Source organism: Megalops cyprinoides, chromosome 25 (genome assembly GCF_013368585.1).
Source record: "Megalops cyprinoides isolate fMegCyp1 chromosome 25, fMegCyp1.pri, whole genome shotgun sequence".
In the NCBI taxonomy this organism is placed as follows: domain Eukaryota; kingdom Metazoa; phylum Chordata; class Actinopteri; order Elopiformes; family Megalopidae; genus Megalops; species Megalops cyprinoides.
This window is the reverse complement of record NC_050607.1, coordinates 18,647,199-18,662,361: the sequence shown is the minus strand read 5'-3', so window position 1 is coordinate 18,662,361 and position 15,163 is coordinate 18,647,199. Positions and strand designations below refer to the sequence as shown.

The 15,163-nt window shown below is 44.0% G+C and overlaps 1 protein-coding gene across 2 annotated transcripts in view; it reads right to left on the bottom strand.

Moving 5' to 3' along the window:
* Positions 1 to 15,163, bottom strand: part of LOC118771794 (voltage-dependent calcium channel subunit alpha-2/delta-1-like) — a 157,054-nt gene that overhangs the window by 35,574 nt on the left and 106,317 nt on the right. For both annotated transcript variants that reach the window (XM_036519832.1, XM_036519834.1), the window contains exons 11-18: positions 9,782 to 9,940; positions 8,946 to 9,050; positions 6,861 to 6,939; positions 6,467 to 6,516; positions 6,285 to 6,374; positions 4,516 to 4,599; positions 4,121 to 4,201; positions 3,234 to 3,308 (exon numbers count right to left, since the gene is read on the bottom strand). In XM_036519832.1, coding sequence (XP_036375725.1) covers positions 3,234 to 3,308; positions 4,121 to 4,201; positions 4,516 to 4,599; positions 6,285 to 6,374; positions 6,467 to 6,516; positions 6,861 to 6,939; positions 8,946 to 9,050; positions 9,782 to 9,940 — 723 coding nt within the window. The remainder of the gene's footprint in view (positions 1 to 3,233; positions 3,309 to 4,120; positions 4,202 to 4,515; positions 4,600 to 6,284; positions 6,375 to 6,466; positions 6,517 to 6,860; positions 6,940 to 8,945; positions 9,051 to 9,781; positions 9,941 to 15,163) is intronic.

Below are 15,163 nucleotides of genomic sequence, written 5' to 3'. Positions count from 1 at the left end.
GTACGAACCTTTTTATATCAACTGAAACCTGCAGAAGTCAACTGGGCCAAAATTACTTCATGCATGCAGAATGCGGGAGAGAGTGTTGCAGAATATGAAGCAAGCAGATTTGGCTGGAACATGCTGGTCTGAACAACAGTGATGACATGAGCGAGGATACTGGCATGCCTTTAAAAACTGCATTTGTGAATGGACTCCGAGATATCCAAAGCCCTTAAAGTCCATTATAATGACTGGGATGGTGTTGGAACAGCTTTCAATCAGGTTGTGGAATGGTCAGCAAGAACTGAAAGAACACAAGACGCCAAACTCAGAGCCTTGCAAACTAACACTCTGAAGTACAACAAAACTAGAACTGAACACAAAGAAATGGAGAAGGGCAGGAGACACGTCCTAAACAAAACAAGAAATTACACTGTCCTTACAGACCACAAGCTTCACGGCGAACAGACAGGATGAACTTTGTCATCAAAGAACATCTGTCCAAACTCCACCAGGAAGGAACGCCTTGGTCCGAGGCTCTACCCATTGTGCTCTGCAGCATCCGAGCAATACACAACAAGGAAACTGGACTAAGTCCTTTTCAAGTCATCACAGCCGGCCCATGCCCCTACCCGGAACAATAAATCTGCGCAAAGCTGGCGTGCATTTAACTTCTGACAGCCTCATCCAGTACTGCAGAAAACTCAGTCTCGCACACAAACCCCAGAAGGTAGCATTAGAAGCCAAGTGGGAAGGTCCGTATCCGGTTCTTTTAGTTACCAATGCAGCAGTTAAGGTGCAGGGAAAAGATAAGTGGTACCATGTGAGCCATTGTTACCAAATCCGCCTAGAGATGAGGGATAGAATGGCGTTAGTATTTATCAGAGTCCAGAAATGGCGGGACTAGAGTTGTCTAGGCTCTAGCTTGTTGCCTGAGGATGAAGAGGTCATCAGACCACCACTGATAAATACTGTAACTTCCAGCCAAAACTACATAGGGACAGTTTAGGCGTTTATAACAATAACAATTACATTTTTTGATGTTGATGTACTTTGGCAAGATGCGTTTCCGCGTTCTCTCTTGTGTGTCATTGCAGGTGCTCCAGTGAAAAGGAGGATTCCAAACAACTGGGAGGGAAGGGTGCCCTGGCTGACATCTGACACCTGCGCTGGACTGTACCTGACACCTGGCTGACATCTGCTGAAAATCCACGGGACACGGGACACATCTGCATCGGCCAAGCCCACAATATCGCAGCCTGCTTCAGGAGATTTCATCCACCAGTACAATCCAGCACCATAAGTTTGGAATGCGATCACCCACCATGCCAACAATATCATTTCTCTGTACATCCTTTCAATGTATCTGTGTATCATCATAAAATGACATTCTTTGATTTTACACTGTAAGTAGAGGCGCCTGTACTCAGTAATAGGCTGTGTACATGATTAACATCAACATGTTTCGGTTTCTTTTTTTTGCTCCTTCCGTTCATGTATTTCCTTACAGTTATTTTTGTGATCATATTTTTTCATGATCAAAGGGGGAATGTAAGATTATAGTAACTTCTGACCAGACATGCTTCAGAATAGGAGAACTGTTGAATCTGATGGCCTTATTATCATAGTTACAAAGGAAGCTCCACGCCTCTGGCACCACGTTACAGTTGGAGCTGAGAGCAATTGATTAAGACAGGTGACAGCCATCAATTGTAGAATACAACCAGGAGTGGGCAATTGGCAAACACCACAGACAAAGGGACCTTTAGCATCAAAAGGTCTGATTCTGATTTGCACTGGGAGTATAGGTTGATGTTACAACAGTGTAAACCTATTGTCTGTTGCCATTTGTTTCATGGTATAAAGGGTCGATCACAGTAACAGTTCTCTTAGAGTTAAAGCTCCGCAGGCAGAAATGCTGCCGGATTCCATCTCCACCAAATAAAGCTTTTTCTCCAAGCGCGCTTTTGGTCCAGTTTGTTTACTTTTAAAATTAGAAGAAAATCCAACAGTAAACGTCTGTATCAGATCTTCCTCCTCACCTACGAGATATTTGTACTCAATTGTAAATATAAAAAAAAAATTCAGTTATATGTCTGCAGTGATGAATAACAAAGAAAATGCAACACACATAATCATCAGTCATTGAGACAGCTATGTAAGAATGCAGTATGGTAGGATGGCATAGAGCAGACAGCATGGACATGTTTAAGAAAGAAAAAGAAAGAAAGACAAAGATCCTTTGATATCAATAGATCGGGATCCTGTGAAGATCACTTTTGGCCACCCATCATTACTAAACATGTGATTTTTTTCCGCATCATAAGGACACCATTACATATCAAGGCCGGCGGTACACAGAAACAGATTTGTCGATATCGGCATTTCATATCAAACGTCTCTGCCAATTAGGCCTCAGTGGCGAGATGGCAGTGAGATGGCGGGCCGGGGAGGGTGCGGGGGGGAGCACATGCGGCCCTCGTTGAAATTCGCTCCGGTGTCCCAGGCCGGCCATGTGTTTCACCGCAAGGAGCGCCCGCGCCGGCTCTCCGCCGTGTCTAATGCGAAAGTGCGTCCCGGATACATATGGCAGGAGTTACGCGCAACATGGGCCGCATCACGGGCAAAAAAAGCGAACGCCCCCCCCAACTGTGCCCCCCCCCCCCGCCATTTTCAAAAACACGACCGAATGCCGATTTCGATCCGCAGCAGAGCAGGGTGGAATGAGAGAAATGGTGCATTTCAAAAGGCCGAATTCAAAGCGCGAATCTCCATAACGTAGAGGTCGGAGGTCGGACAGGGGGAAAAAAAAAAGGGGGCGGCGGCCCCCGAGTCTTTAATCCCGCGCTCATAGCTTTGGCGAATCGCGCAAGTTGCATCCAGCTGCCGCCGCTTTTTGGGAAAAAACAACGCCGATCGCCCTCGGTCAGAGTGAAAACACATGCTGTCGCAGTGCGCCCTCCTCTCCTCCGCGCTGACAAGGCTATGAAAAACCCCGAGATTAGAATCATTTAGTCACTTGGTAATTTTCGGACCGGAGCTCCGCAGCGAGGAAAAAGCCACAGGCGCACCACAACTCGCGGAGAACAAGGGTAGGAAAACTACAAATGGCTAACCATAACATCGGCCCCCGGGCACTCGTGCGATACTGGCATAATTTCTGACGGCCCTCGTCTGTAGTGGAAACATATTTACTTTGTTCGATGCGGCAACAATGCTTGGGGAGCTTAATGAGATAACAGATTCCATACCTTCGGCTGGAGGTTGGGATGAAGCAGCACGTAGCCGTTGGGGTCGATTGCGAAATAGTATCCGTTGGGACCGATCTAATACAGAGAAGAGAGGGAGAGAGAGAGTGAGACAGGTGGTTGCCGCTATCCTGTAGGTCGTCCACCCGGCTCCTCGGTCTCTGGCTAAGACATGAGGTGCAGCACCCTTTCTGAGACGCATTTTGAATGAATGCATTAGCTAATTTTGCTCTGGTGCGGGCCTTTGATTTAAAGCAGGCCGAGGTCGCCTTCGTCTCATGTGGAAACGATTGGGTGAGCTATGGATCATTTTTTTTTTTTTTTGGATCAGAAATGAACGCACACAGACGTCCCTTATGATTGGAACAGGTGGGCATGTAGGCCTCACTTCCCTTTCCTATTTGAAAGTGGACAGAGCGGTCGGGTTGTATTAAAATGCAGACAACGAATTTGTTACAGTCACGTCTCATTCAGCCAACAGTACATGGTGCCTTTCTGACATGTGCACAGGATACCTCAGTCATCCACATGCCGACTATTGGTAAACCAGTTTTTTATTACTGTGAGACTAGTTTAAACACTTTAAAAACTTGATTTATCAGCTTTTGTACACTAGAGGCCATTACTAGGAAATAGTCTCTTTAGGAGCAAGTGCAGTTAGCTGACAAGAAAGAGCGTAGCTTGTCAAATTTTCCATTTCACCCCAACCATCCCCTCCAGACTCCACCCACGTGGTCCCATCAATGCACAATGCCAACGACCTCTGACGGAGCACAGCGCCAGATTATAATTTCTCAGTTTATAAGATTTCACGCACACATGCGATACATAAATGCAACATAAGACAAGAAAATACACAGAGTGCACAGCCCGTGTGCACAATCGCTTACAGTGAATCGTGGTGTTAGCCTCTTAATGTCGTCCAGGGACACGTCGATGGCCATCACCCCCAGAATCAACTGATTCTGGTGCTTTGGGAACCAAAGGGAAGAATGAACTTAGTTAAGCAGAACCAGCAGAGGGATGGTCACAAAGATCAACTTAATACAAGACACCAGTTCATTCTATATCAATTTCCCAATAGGCTGTAAGCAGTAGTTCTTCACTTAACTACTTATATTACTTTGACAGACATAATCCAAGTCCTCCATCACGTGATAGCCACTTTGGAATGTGTAACTTTTTGGAGACCAAGGAAGACCACTGTAAAAAAAATAAAATAAAACTATACTGTACTATGCAGCATTTCTGATTGGTAATCAAAGACCCGGAGTCCGAAGAATACCTTTTTCTGGTTTCCGTCCTTCACGTCTTTGGAAATGGTCTTGTTGAACACCGGTAGGGTTCCTGTGATGACTAGGCCAAGCTCCTGCCATCCGGATGCAACACATACACATACATAGCCAGAAGGACTGAATCGTACCAGCACTTTAATGCTACATCTTTCATTCAAATTTCATGGGGTCAGCCCTGTTGGGTGCGGGCTAATTTTAAGATTAAACAAGGTGCAAGACGTGCAAGGTCTGTGACGTAAATCCTACACGCTGTATGTTTCCAGTAAGTTAAGACGACGAACGGCAACATGTTCAAATTCTCTTCCATGCATGCCGGTAAGGATACTATGTTCTCTGGGTCACAAACTCTACTGTAACATCTGCTCAATTTCCAGTAAAGAGGGGCTGGAACAACCGTCAGGTCAACAACCTGTCAGCCCAGATACGGAAGGCACAGACAGCCCTTATCTTCATGTTTCTGGTAAATTTCCTCTAAATAGCCTTAAGAGCATGATAATGACTTAAAAATAGTGGCGATGGTTTCAGAAAACAGACAAGCTCGAGATTTGGCCAAAGCCTGACATTCTCTTGGTTGTTTAAGGCTGAATCCCTCGCTGAGTACAGTAAAACGCCATTCCCTGTGTGATTTACACCAGAGAGCAATGACATGCATTGGCTAAAGGGACGCCCTTATCCAGAGTGTTATCCAGAGTGCGCTGCCTCCCATTTAATGTAACATTCATTTACACAGCAAGATATTTACAGAACCAGTGCGGTTTGAAGACCTCAATGATGTAGACATCATTAGCACCCCACATAGGACTAGCAAGCTACTGTGACCACGCCCTGTTTCCATAATGCCACTGAACAATGCTATTGTCTTCCAGTGCCTGTTTTATTTTTAACTAAATTAACTTCAGGCACAAGGTTTTCATTAAAAAAAGTATCAAGCAATTACCACGGCATAAACACATCATGCCCAGCTCAGCAATTCATGAACGATTTCTCTAAATCAGAACTCTGCTGCAGGGAGTTCTATATGAGAATATGGGACATGAACGCAATGTAGAGTTTATGGAGCTGAGTAGGTAACTAGACAACTCTAAGTGTGGTGTTTCCATCGTAACCTTGAGCAAAGCATTGCACCTGAAATTCAGAACCATACAGATGGAAAATAAATTAAAAAATGTAAGCCAGGTTATTGTGGGAAAGGGTGCAATGAAAATTATACATATATATAATTATATATATAAATATATAATTATATTATATATAATTATATATTATGCATGTGCGTGTGTATATATATATATATATATATATATATATACACATATAATATATATATACATATATATATATATATATATATATATATACACACATACATATATATATATACCCGTGTTTCCCAACCCTGCTCCTGGAGGCACACTGTCCTGCATATCTTCTATGTATCCTTCCTGCTTGACTAAATCAGGTGTGCTCAGCTAATCAAAAGTGCCACTGATGAGTTCAGTCAGGTAGGTAGAGCAGGGATAGATAGAAGATATGCAGGACGGTGTGCCTTCAGGAGCAGGGTTGGGAAACGCTGATATATACACACATACATATATATATATATATATATATATATTAGAGGTCAAAATAACACTCTGCATTCATAGCCGTTTGAGCCACTCCACCTTCCTCTGAGCATGTTTATCTAATTTGTCAAAACTGGAATGACTCCAAACTATTCCGCATTGGCACCCCCTATGAGGAACGTGACGTCACCCACCAGGGCATCCAGGTAGACGTTGGTCCACTGGACCTGCTTGGCTTTCTTGTCCGCCAGCACCATCGGTCTTCCTAGCACATCGAGGTATTTCTGCCGAAGAACCACAGTGTTTCATTACATCACAGATCTACCCAAGAAACGCATGGATGCATGGATTGAACAGCAATTTTTCCTGTGGTCACCTGAGTATTGATCCTTATGGCTCCAATGGAGGGAATTTCATAATAGTATCCTTAAAAAAAGAGACAACACAACCATTGTTTAATGTAGACACTGATGCAGCCTTACAACATAAAAGAACACATCAAGCCTTGATCGCCAGGTCTCAGAAGAACCATCTAACTATAATACTCTGACACAAAAATGATGACGAATCAGAAAATCCAACTGTCTTGGATTTAGTACCCATATGCTGCTTTTCTCTGAATGACTCACATTTTTGTGCAAGAGAACTTTGAATGTTGATTATACATTACAGTCATGTAGTTGAGTAATTATTGGCTTGCCTGTGAGCAGACTGGCGTTAATAAACCCTCTTGTTTTTGTCAGGAGTGTAGGACGTATGGCGTCACCTACCTTTGTTTTTACAAGCCATCCATTTTATTGGTCCTTTGTCATAATTGTGCTGGCCGACCGAGAAGGTGAAAATTCGCACCTGGAAAAAATGAAAACCAGTTGCTGATGACACTTGGGGTTTCATTTTTTTGTTCCAGCCGCTTTCAAACCTAATGTTTAAGATGCTTCTGTATGAATTTTACATTTTCTTGAGAAGCATACTAATAACAATGCAACATCACTTTTGAAACAGCAATACCACTGTTGCAATATCATGTCCGAAAGTGCAATAACACTAGTAAGTGTCTCAAATGTCTGGTGGAAAAAATTGATCCTATTAATATATGTGTTGTATGTGATACGCATTGTTAATGCCATAAAAACACAAACTGAAAGCCTACGCAATAGGATGAACATGGTCTATAAAGGAACCTAGAGTTATTATTTGAGGAAATGAAACCCAGGGAAAGTGTTTATTTGTACTTACAAAATTATAAATCTGCCTCTTAAGAGCAACCTAATACTGCATTTAACAGAACTAAAATAGCAATGTGGCTGTGTAGCATAGTGGTAAGGAGGAGGGCTCGTAACCCAAACTTTGCCAATTAGATTCCCCGCTGGGGCACTGCTACTATACCCATGGGCAAGGTAGTTATAACCCACAATTGTCTCAGTAAATGTCCAGCTGCATAAATCAATAACATGTAAAAAAAAAATTGTAACAAATGTAAGCCACTCTGGATAAGACCATCTGCTCAATGACAATAATGTAACGTAAAATGAAGGTATAACTAGATATGTGTAAAACCATGAACTATGGGTCATTTTTTGAGAACAATCCTAAAGTAAAGGACATCTTACTGGCACCAGCACCAGTGCATGAATCATTAATAAAGCGTGAAGGCATATCCTCCTCTGAACTGACACTTCAGTTTCTGAGCGCCGGGCAGACAGAGGCACATCTGCCAGTCGGCTCTTCCTCCGAGAGGGGACAGGCAGGCGTCAGCGCACCAGTGTCACTCCTCCGTGCCTCTGGCGGGTGGCAGGGAGTGTCCATGCCAAAGTGCCACTCACAGAAAGGAAAAATCCCAGTTAATTGGGGGGGGGGAAAGCTTTGTGTGAATGAGGCGAGGAGAGGCCTGGTGTGGAGGTTTTAATGAGTGGCGCAGCAGGTACTCCAAATGGCACGCGCGTGTATCAAAAGAACCCGCGCCAACAGCAGGTAAGCTGCCCCCCCCCGACACCTCTCTGTATTCTGAGGCTGCAGAACGGGGGGATTGGGGGTGGGGGTGGGAGTGGGGAGGGGGGGTGCTGGGGGACTCATGGCAGGACATGAATCAGAATCAGATCTGTCCCCCGCTCCTCTCCAGTACACAGATCGGGTGTTGCGAGAGGAGAATGCACAAAGAGATCTCTTCATGATGAAGAATGCTGATCACAGATCAGTGAAGCTGGCTGAACTGTAGCTTTCAAAGCTGCTGTCTTAACTTTAAAGAGACGGCCTCGGTAGAATTTCAGGCAGGTGGTTTCTATTAGAACCGTTTTGGTTTTTTAAGAGTGGGGCCCTAAGCCGTGCCATGCTTGCTCTTTATGAAGCGGTCACATTGATTCGGAGTCTTCGCACGAGAACAGTGTCACTCGTAGAAATTCAGATGGACTACTGACCAGAACGTTCAATTCCAACCTGGGGCATCACCATTGTACCCCAATGTAAGAAGCTTCATCCTAACTGTTCAAAATAAATATCCATCTGTGTAAATGGATATCATTGAAAATTGGGGTGTTGCAAGCTGTCCTAAAAAAGAGCATCTGATGAACAGATAAATGATGTAATGGCAGCTAAGCTACTAAGATATTAAGTCACAGGGAAGCAGTGTGTGGTGTAATGGTGAGGAGCACGGCTTGAAACCGAAAGGCTACTGGTTCGATTCCACCGGGGTACTGCTGTTGTACTCTTGGTAAGGTACTTAACCCACAATTGCCTCTAAAACCGTAACCTATGTAATTCACTTTGGGTAAGAGCATCTGCTACATGACAACTATGTAATGTAAAGTCCTGTACAAACTGACTGTGAGTGCTTATGGTGCTTAATGCAGTTCTCACACCTTCTTGTCTCTGTTGTACTTGTCAAAGATCTCCTGGGCCTTCTCCTCCCCTCCGTCAGTGAACAGCATGATGATCTTGTTGCAGTTTGCACGGGTCACGTTTGTCTGGAACACAATGAGGAGCACGAGATTAGGAATGATACCATGTCTGCTGACTAAAGAGCTATGTAAACAAGCGCAGGCAGGTCACCACTTTTTTAAAGGAACCATAGCTGGGAGAATCTGGAGGTAACTGTGGAAAAGACTCAAGAGGTTGATAAGCAATTTCCAACCAGCAGATGGCGGTATTTAACAACAAAGTCTTACATCCATTTGCTTAGCTTTCAGATGTACACACCACAGCAAGTACCTCAGGTGTTTGTATTGTCATTAATCAAAACCACCAGTCTTTCTAATTTCAGGGTGTGGAGTTTTGTGGAGTTTTACTGATGTTCCCCTCAACATCAGTAAAGAGTCCAACAATGACTGCTGGTCAGATATTCTATGGCTGTCGTCAAAAGACACCGCAGTGGACACCTGTTACATCTAGTATTTGATGTTTATTTTATGTAAAGTATTGTGATGTATTTTTTATTCTGTGTTCTAGTGACTGATGTATTGGACTGTACTTGGCTTCCATTGCCTGGTCAGTTTGCGCTTGTGGTCGGGCTTGAATGGTGTTATGCTCACACTCACTGGTCTGGTAGTGTTGTTTTCCTGGCCTGACACTGTTGCTCATTTAACTTGAATGGATACACTCCTGTTCTATTGTGCTGGAGGATGCTCTGGATGATAGTGTCTGCTAATTGCATGTAATGTAATGTTATGTAATGTTAGCCAATGAATGAAGCCCTTACGAGGAAGAGCTGATCGAAGGCGAACTCGAAACCCTTCTTGTAGTCGGTGATCCCCTTCGCCGTGATGTTCTGTACCGCGTCCTTCAGTATCTTCTTGTTGCGGACATTGGCCTGGACGAGGTGGCTGAAGCAAGCGGCTTTGCGCACGACGTTGTTGAACTGAAATACAGAGGTCACGTCAGGCTCAAACGCTAGGCTACGGCCGCCTTCTAGGAATTAAACTGCAGGTATAAGGTGTGAAGGGGCAGTAGTCTAGATTTAACCGTGACAAAATTCACGCTCCGAATGAAGAAAATCTGATTGTCATTCATTGTAACAAACAATATTGCAACAGATTCATATAACATTACTCATATAGGTTAAGTCATACACAGCAACACTTAAAGGAGTAACCCCTTCAAAGGTTATCCAAGTTAACTGAATAACCTGCACATAATCATGGCCACAGCTCTAAACCCAGCTGCAAAATGTCTTTGAATGCATGTTTCCCATTATCTTAAACCGGTGTGTCCAAACTTTTGACTGGTACTGTACAATTTACTGAATTCACACAAAGCTATCCTTATTAATGTGTACTGAAGGTTAAACATAATCCACACCTGTATGATTCTTTACATTAAAAAGGACATTAAAGTATACTGAGTTATATTTAAGTGTGTCAGAGTATGGCATATAAAGGGAAGGCTAAGTACTATATTATTACGGGTAGAGCAACTTTAGATGGATATACTAAAGCATGTAATAGTACGCCATATAAAGGGAAGCCTAAGTGCCATATTAGTAGAGGCATTATCATGGGTAGAGCAACATTAGATGGTTATACTTAAGTGTGTCAGAGTATGCCATATAAACCCTGAGAACATTAGATGTATTTGAGAGAAACTGCTGTGGAAGTTGCTGAATAACAAATTGTGCCTGCGCTTCAAGGTTCAAGATTCAAGGTCCTGCTGTCACCTCAGAGTGAGAGGGAGGAGCAGCTGAAAAGGCCACGAGATTCAATCCCTCCGAAAAACTTACAAATGCTCCCGACCACAGATGCCGCAGCGCTCAGGGAGCTGCTTCAGCAAAGCCAGGGGACGGCTTGCTCCCCGCACGTCACCTGACAGCAGCAAAAGCCAAACACCTTTATCTCTTATCACCTTTATCTGGGGTTTTGCCCCAGTGCATGGTGGATGCTGAATGAAAACACACGTGGCGGGACCTGGAGCTGGTCTGAGGAGAGGGGAGGGGCTTTCAGGGCATGTGGAAGGGCGTTTGAGAGATGGACAGCGGCAGAGTCTGGCAGGCAGGCACAGTGAGGCTCTGCAAGAAAACCCAGACCCAGGAAGGTGCTTGGCTGGACAGTGAAGGCATTTCTGAGTTTGCTCACAATGGGCCATCCACAGAAACGCTTTCCTCTGTGAAATACTGCACCTTTTCCTCAAAACATAAAATTAATTTGAATCTCCAATCAGATATCATTAGTGATAATTGGGGCCAGCTGATGAACCCTTTCCTCAAAGGACAATGCTAGGAATTGGTCTTCATTCTACTTTGGGATAGGGGTGCCCAGATGACATCAGCATAGTAGCACCTGTCCTCCTAATGAGCGCTCAATCCACTGCAGTGGGCTGTGACTCGCAGTGCGAAAAATAGCCATTGTACTGGAGGATTGCAATCATCTCGCCTCAGGCCTCTTGGAGGAGTACAGCGGTTGCCCCAGCGACACGAGCCTCCCATACAACTGGCAATTCCACAACTGGGTTGCGTAGAGGGGGAAATTACATTACATTGCCATTTTGCAGACACTCTTATCCAGAGCAACTTACATAGGTTATAATTTGTACATGTTATCCATTGGGACATGTTATCTACTGGGACAAACCAATACATAAATAATAAACTACTTCTGAGTGGAAGCAGAAAAATATTGAAATGTACAGTTCCACAAGCTGTAAGACAGATGGATGTGTATGACTATCGACATGTACCATCTGCTTGAAGACAATGGGACCATGTGTGTCAATACAAGGAAATCCACTGCACCCAGTTGTTGAATAGCAGTAAAGTATGTTAGATACTTTAATACACTGTTTTAGGGTTGCACATGAGATGAGGTCAGAAACACATTCTGTACCCACTTAAATAAGGATGACCACACAAGAAAGCCATCTCTTTTGTTATGCTTTGAAAATAAGGAGACGTGGGCCAACACTCCTCATAAAAATTAGCAGAAAAGGGCAAACGTTCAAAAAAAGCCAATAATTTATTTTAAAATCCAATAAACAGACAAAGAAACCAGCCTGAACAAAGTCAGCAGAAAGAGCCACACACCTGTATTTAATAGGTCTCAGATTAAGCAGGTGTGGCTTGCTAACCAGTGGGTTGGTTCAAAGACAAATTACAAACCTGCAAACAATTAACAGCTATTGGATGCAACTGGTAAAATAAGATCTGTTATTGGGAGGTTTGAATTGTATAGATAACAAAGGGCCCTTCAACATTTAGCATTAACGATTAACACCAACAATTAAACACTCGGTTGGTAGGGGGAGGTGAAGACCTCCTTCACAGAGAATATACATGCATGTACACTGATGCGAAATGCAGCGTTCGCTTTAAATGCCCATCAGACTTCTCCTCTAACTGTTTAAAACAGACTCTAAGCAGAGAAAGTAGCAAGCTCGGCGCTTTCTTTCGAGCGGCATTGCTGGCCTGTAATTAGGAGTGGGGTCGGGAAGGCTTGATTACAGCTCCCAGCTGTAATGAGAAGAGTAGGCCGCATTTTATGTGGAGGGAGACACATTGTACAGAGGCCTTAATCACCACTTTAAACTGACCAATAAGGGAGAGCGTGACGAAATGAAGCGAGTGTTCCAGGGTGCCCAACACAAGGGCTTTCACCTGATAACTTCATAAACCCAGGTCATACCGGTACAACAGACGCAACTCAACACAAGCCTGATCACTTCAACATGCAAGTAATATTTGAGATGTTTTGTTTTCTGGGGTGGGTGGGTGGGTGGTGGACATCAGTCAGATGAGATCTAGAGGGCAGTACTGCGGTGTAATGGTTAAGGGCAGGTCTTGTATCTGGAAGGTTGCTGGTTTGATTCCCCATTATGGCACTACTGCTGTACCCTTGGGCAAGGTACTTAACCCATTTCCCTCATTAAATATCCAGCTGTGTAAATTGATAAATTATTAAGTAATAATATTTAATAATAATTAAAATCATAACTCGCACTGGATTAGAGCGGCTACTAAATGACAATAATGTGATGTAATATAACTGACAGTGAAATGTACTCAGATAATCTATAACAGAGATCAGGTCTGCTGAAGGCTGTTTGTGCCTAGTTCAAAAGAAGTTAAATTATGTTAAGTCCAGGTGCTTTGGTACCAGATGTGTAGGGAACAAGTTTGATGCTTCAGATGTAAAACAAAAATGTTAACAGCTGACAGCAAGTTGTCATTATTATTAATATTATTATTACAGAGATGCACCTTGCTCAAGGGGATACCACACCTGAGAATAAAACCTGCAACCCCTGGGTTACAAGCTCAGCTCTTTACTATCACATACTGCCACTCACTGACTTGGGTTTTTTCCCCCCTAGAATGTTACATGTAGTCCTCTGCTCCCCTTTCCTGTATGGTTGCATATAACGCACTCTAGCATTAGTGGTAATCCCCAGGCCTTGTTCTTGGAGGGTTGCTGGGGGTTTCCGCAGATCTGACAAGGAGATCAGAGGGATTAACCCTTGTGATCACATCACCGGAGCTTTGCGCATGGCCGATCTCGCGGAGACAGATTCGATTTCAGTGAAGGGCTAATCCCATCAGCGGCATTCCACGACGCTGTTCCTCTCAACGAAACTAGGTCACGAAGCCGGCTTGCGGAGAAGCGCAACGTTGCCGAGTTCCGGAGCGGACCCAAATTCATTCGCTGAGGTTTCCCGAGCATGGCCCACCTCCAAGTTCTTTTCTCTTAAGAGGCCTTGAGGGAGCTCTGATGTCACTGTGGTCCTTTCTGAACTGCTTCCAAATCTCTTTCTCTCCCTCATGTCTGGACCCTGTCCGAACATTTGGACCGAAACGCCATTAAGGAGGAGAGAAAAGATAACGAGGAAATACGGTCCATCTCAGCTTGTCATGTAATCAAATAACAAGGACAAGCAGTCCACCGTATCTTTTATCCAAGACAGAGTTCATCAAATTAGAGCTTGAGGGTGCCCAAGGTGGCCATCTCCCCTGCAAATCCCTGGAAATTTAAGTGTGCTCACGCCACACCAAGACGCCACACGACGCAATCAAAGCCAATCAAAGCCATCCACACCGTGTGACTTGCTAGAAAATGCGGTTTACAGCACTAAGACTGTTCAGTTGCAGCTGTGCTGAGCCCCTGCAGAGGTGCTGGTCAACACTTCTCCCATAAATGAGCTGAAAAGAACAAATGGTTAAAAGAAACAATTTATTTTTAAAACCAAACAACAAAGATGAAGAAACCAGCCTGCATCCACCAAAAGCAGGGACAAAAAAAAAACCGTCTCCCCTTCTCTCCAGCCACACATGTATTTAATCAACCTTCAATTACTCAGGTGTGACTCGCTAGCCAATAGGCTGGTTCCCCAAACAAGTCACACATGTGACCAATTAACCAATAATTGACAATTAACAATTAGGGAGAGGTGGTGAAGGCTCCCCTTCACAGCCCCTATCCAAAGACAAGAAACGAGACTTGGAGACGCACCCTTGCCTTTTTGCCACTTGTGCACAACATCAAGCCCTGTTAGCTTCTCATTGAGACCCAACTCCAATTGCGAATCAATTTGCAATCATTAGCATAACAGCAGTGGAATTATAATGTGTACCTATTGAAATTGTGTTATGGTAATGTCCGCTGTGAAGGTGGTCATGAGTTACAATGTGCCTGGTCCAACCAGAGCCAGCAGCCAGCAAGTCAGGCAAGTCATTAAATGACTATAGTCTCTAAACTGTCTCTAAACTGCCCCTCTTCTGCGGGGGGGGGGGCTTCCGACAGAGGCAGAGAGGCCTTGGACATGAAAGCAAGGCAGAGGATATTTTTGAGAGGGGGAAGCTGCACCTTCTTCTAATGGGCAGGAAACAGAAACCCAATCCAGTCTCTTGCCCACACAATTTGCTTACCGCAAGTGCACTTGTTCAATACTAAGCATAGCTGGACTTACAATAACAAAAACAGGACCTGGTCATTACGGCGGAGGCTGTGTTAGTTTTGTAGGTGAGGGGATAATCATGAACTAGGCATCTTTTAACTTCCTAAAGAATAAACAGAATAAGTCATACCAAAAGAGCAGCAGGGCTTGATTCGTGGCACTTTTTATGGTTGGGAAAGACACTAAGGAGTGAACTTGTCTCCAT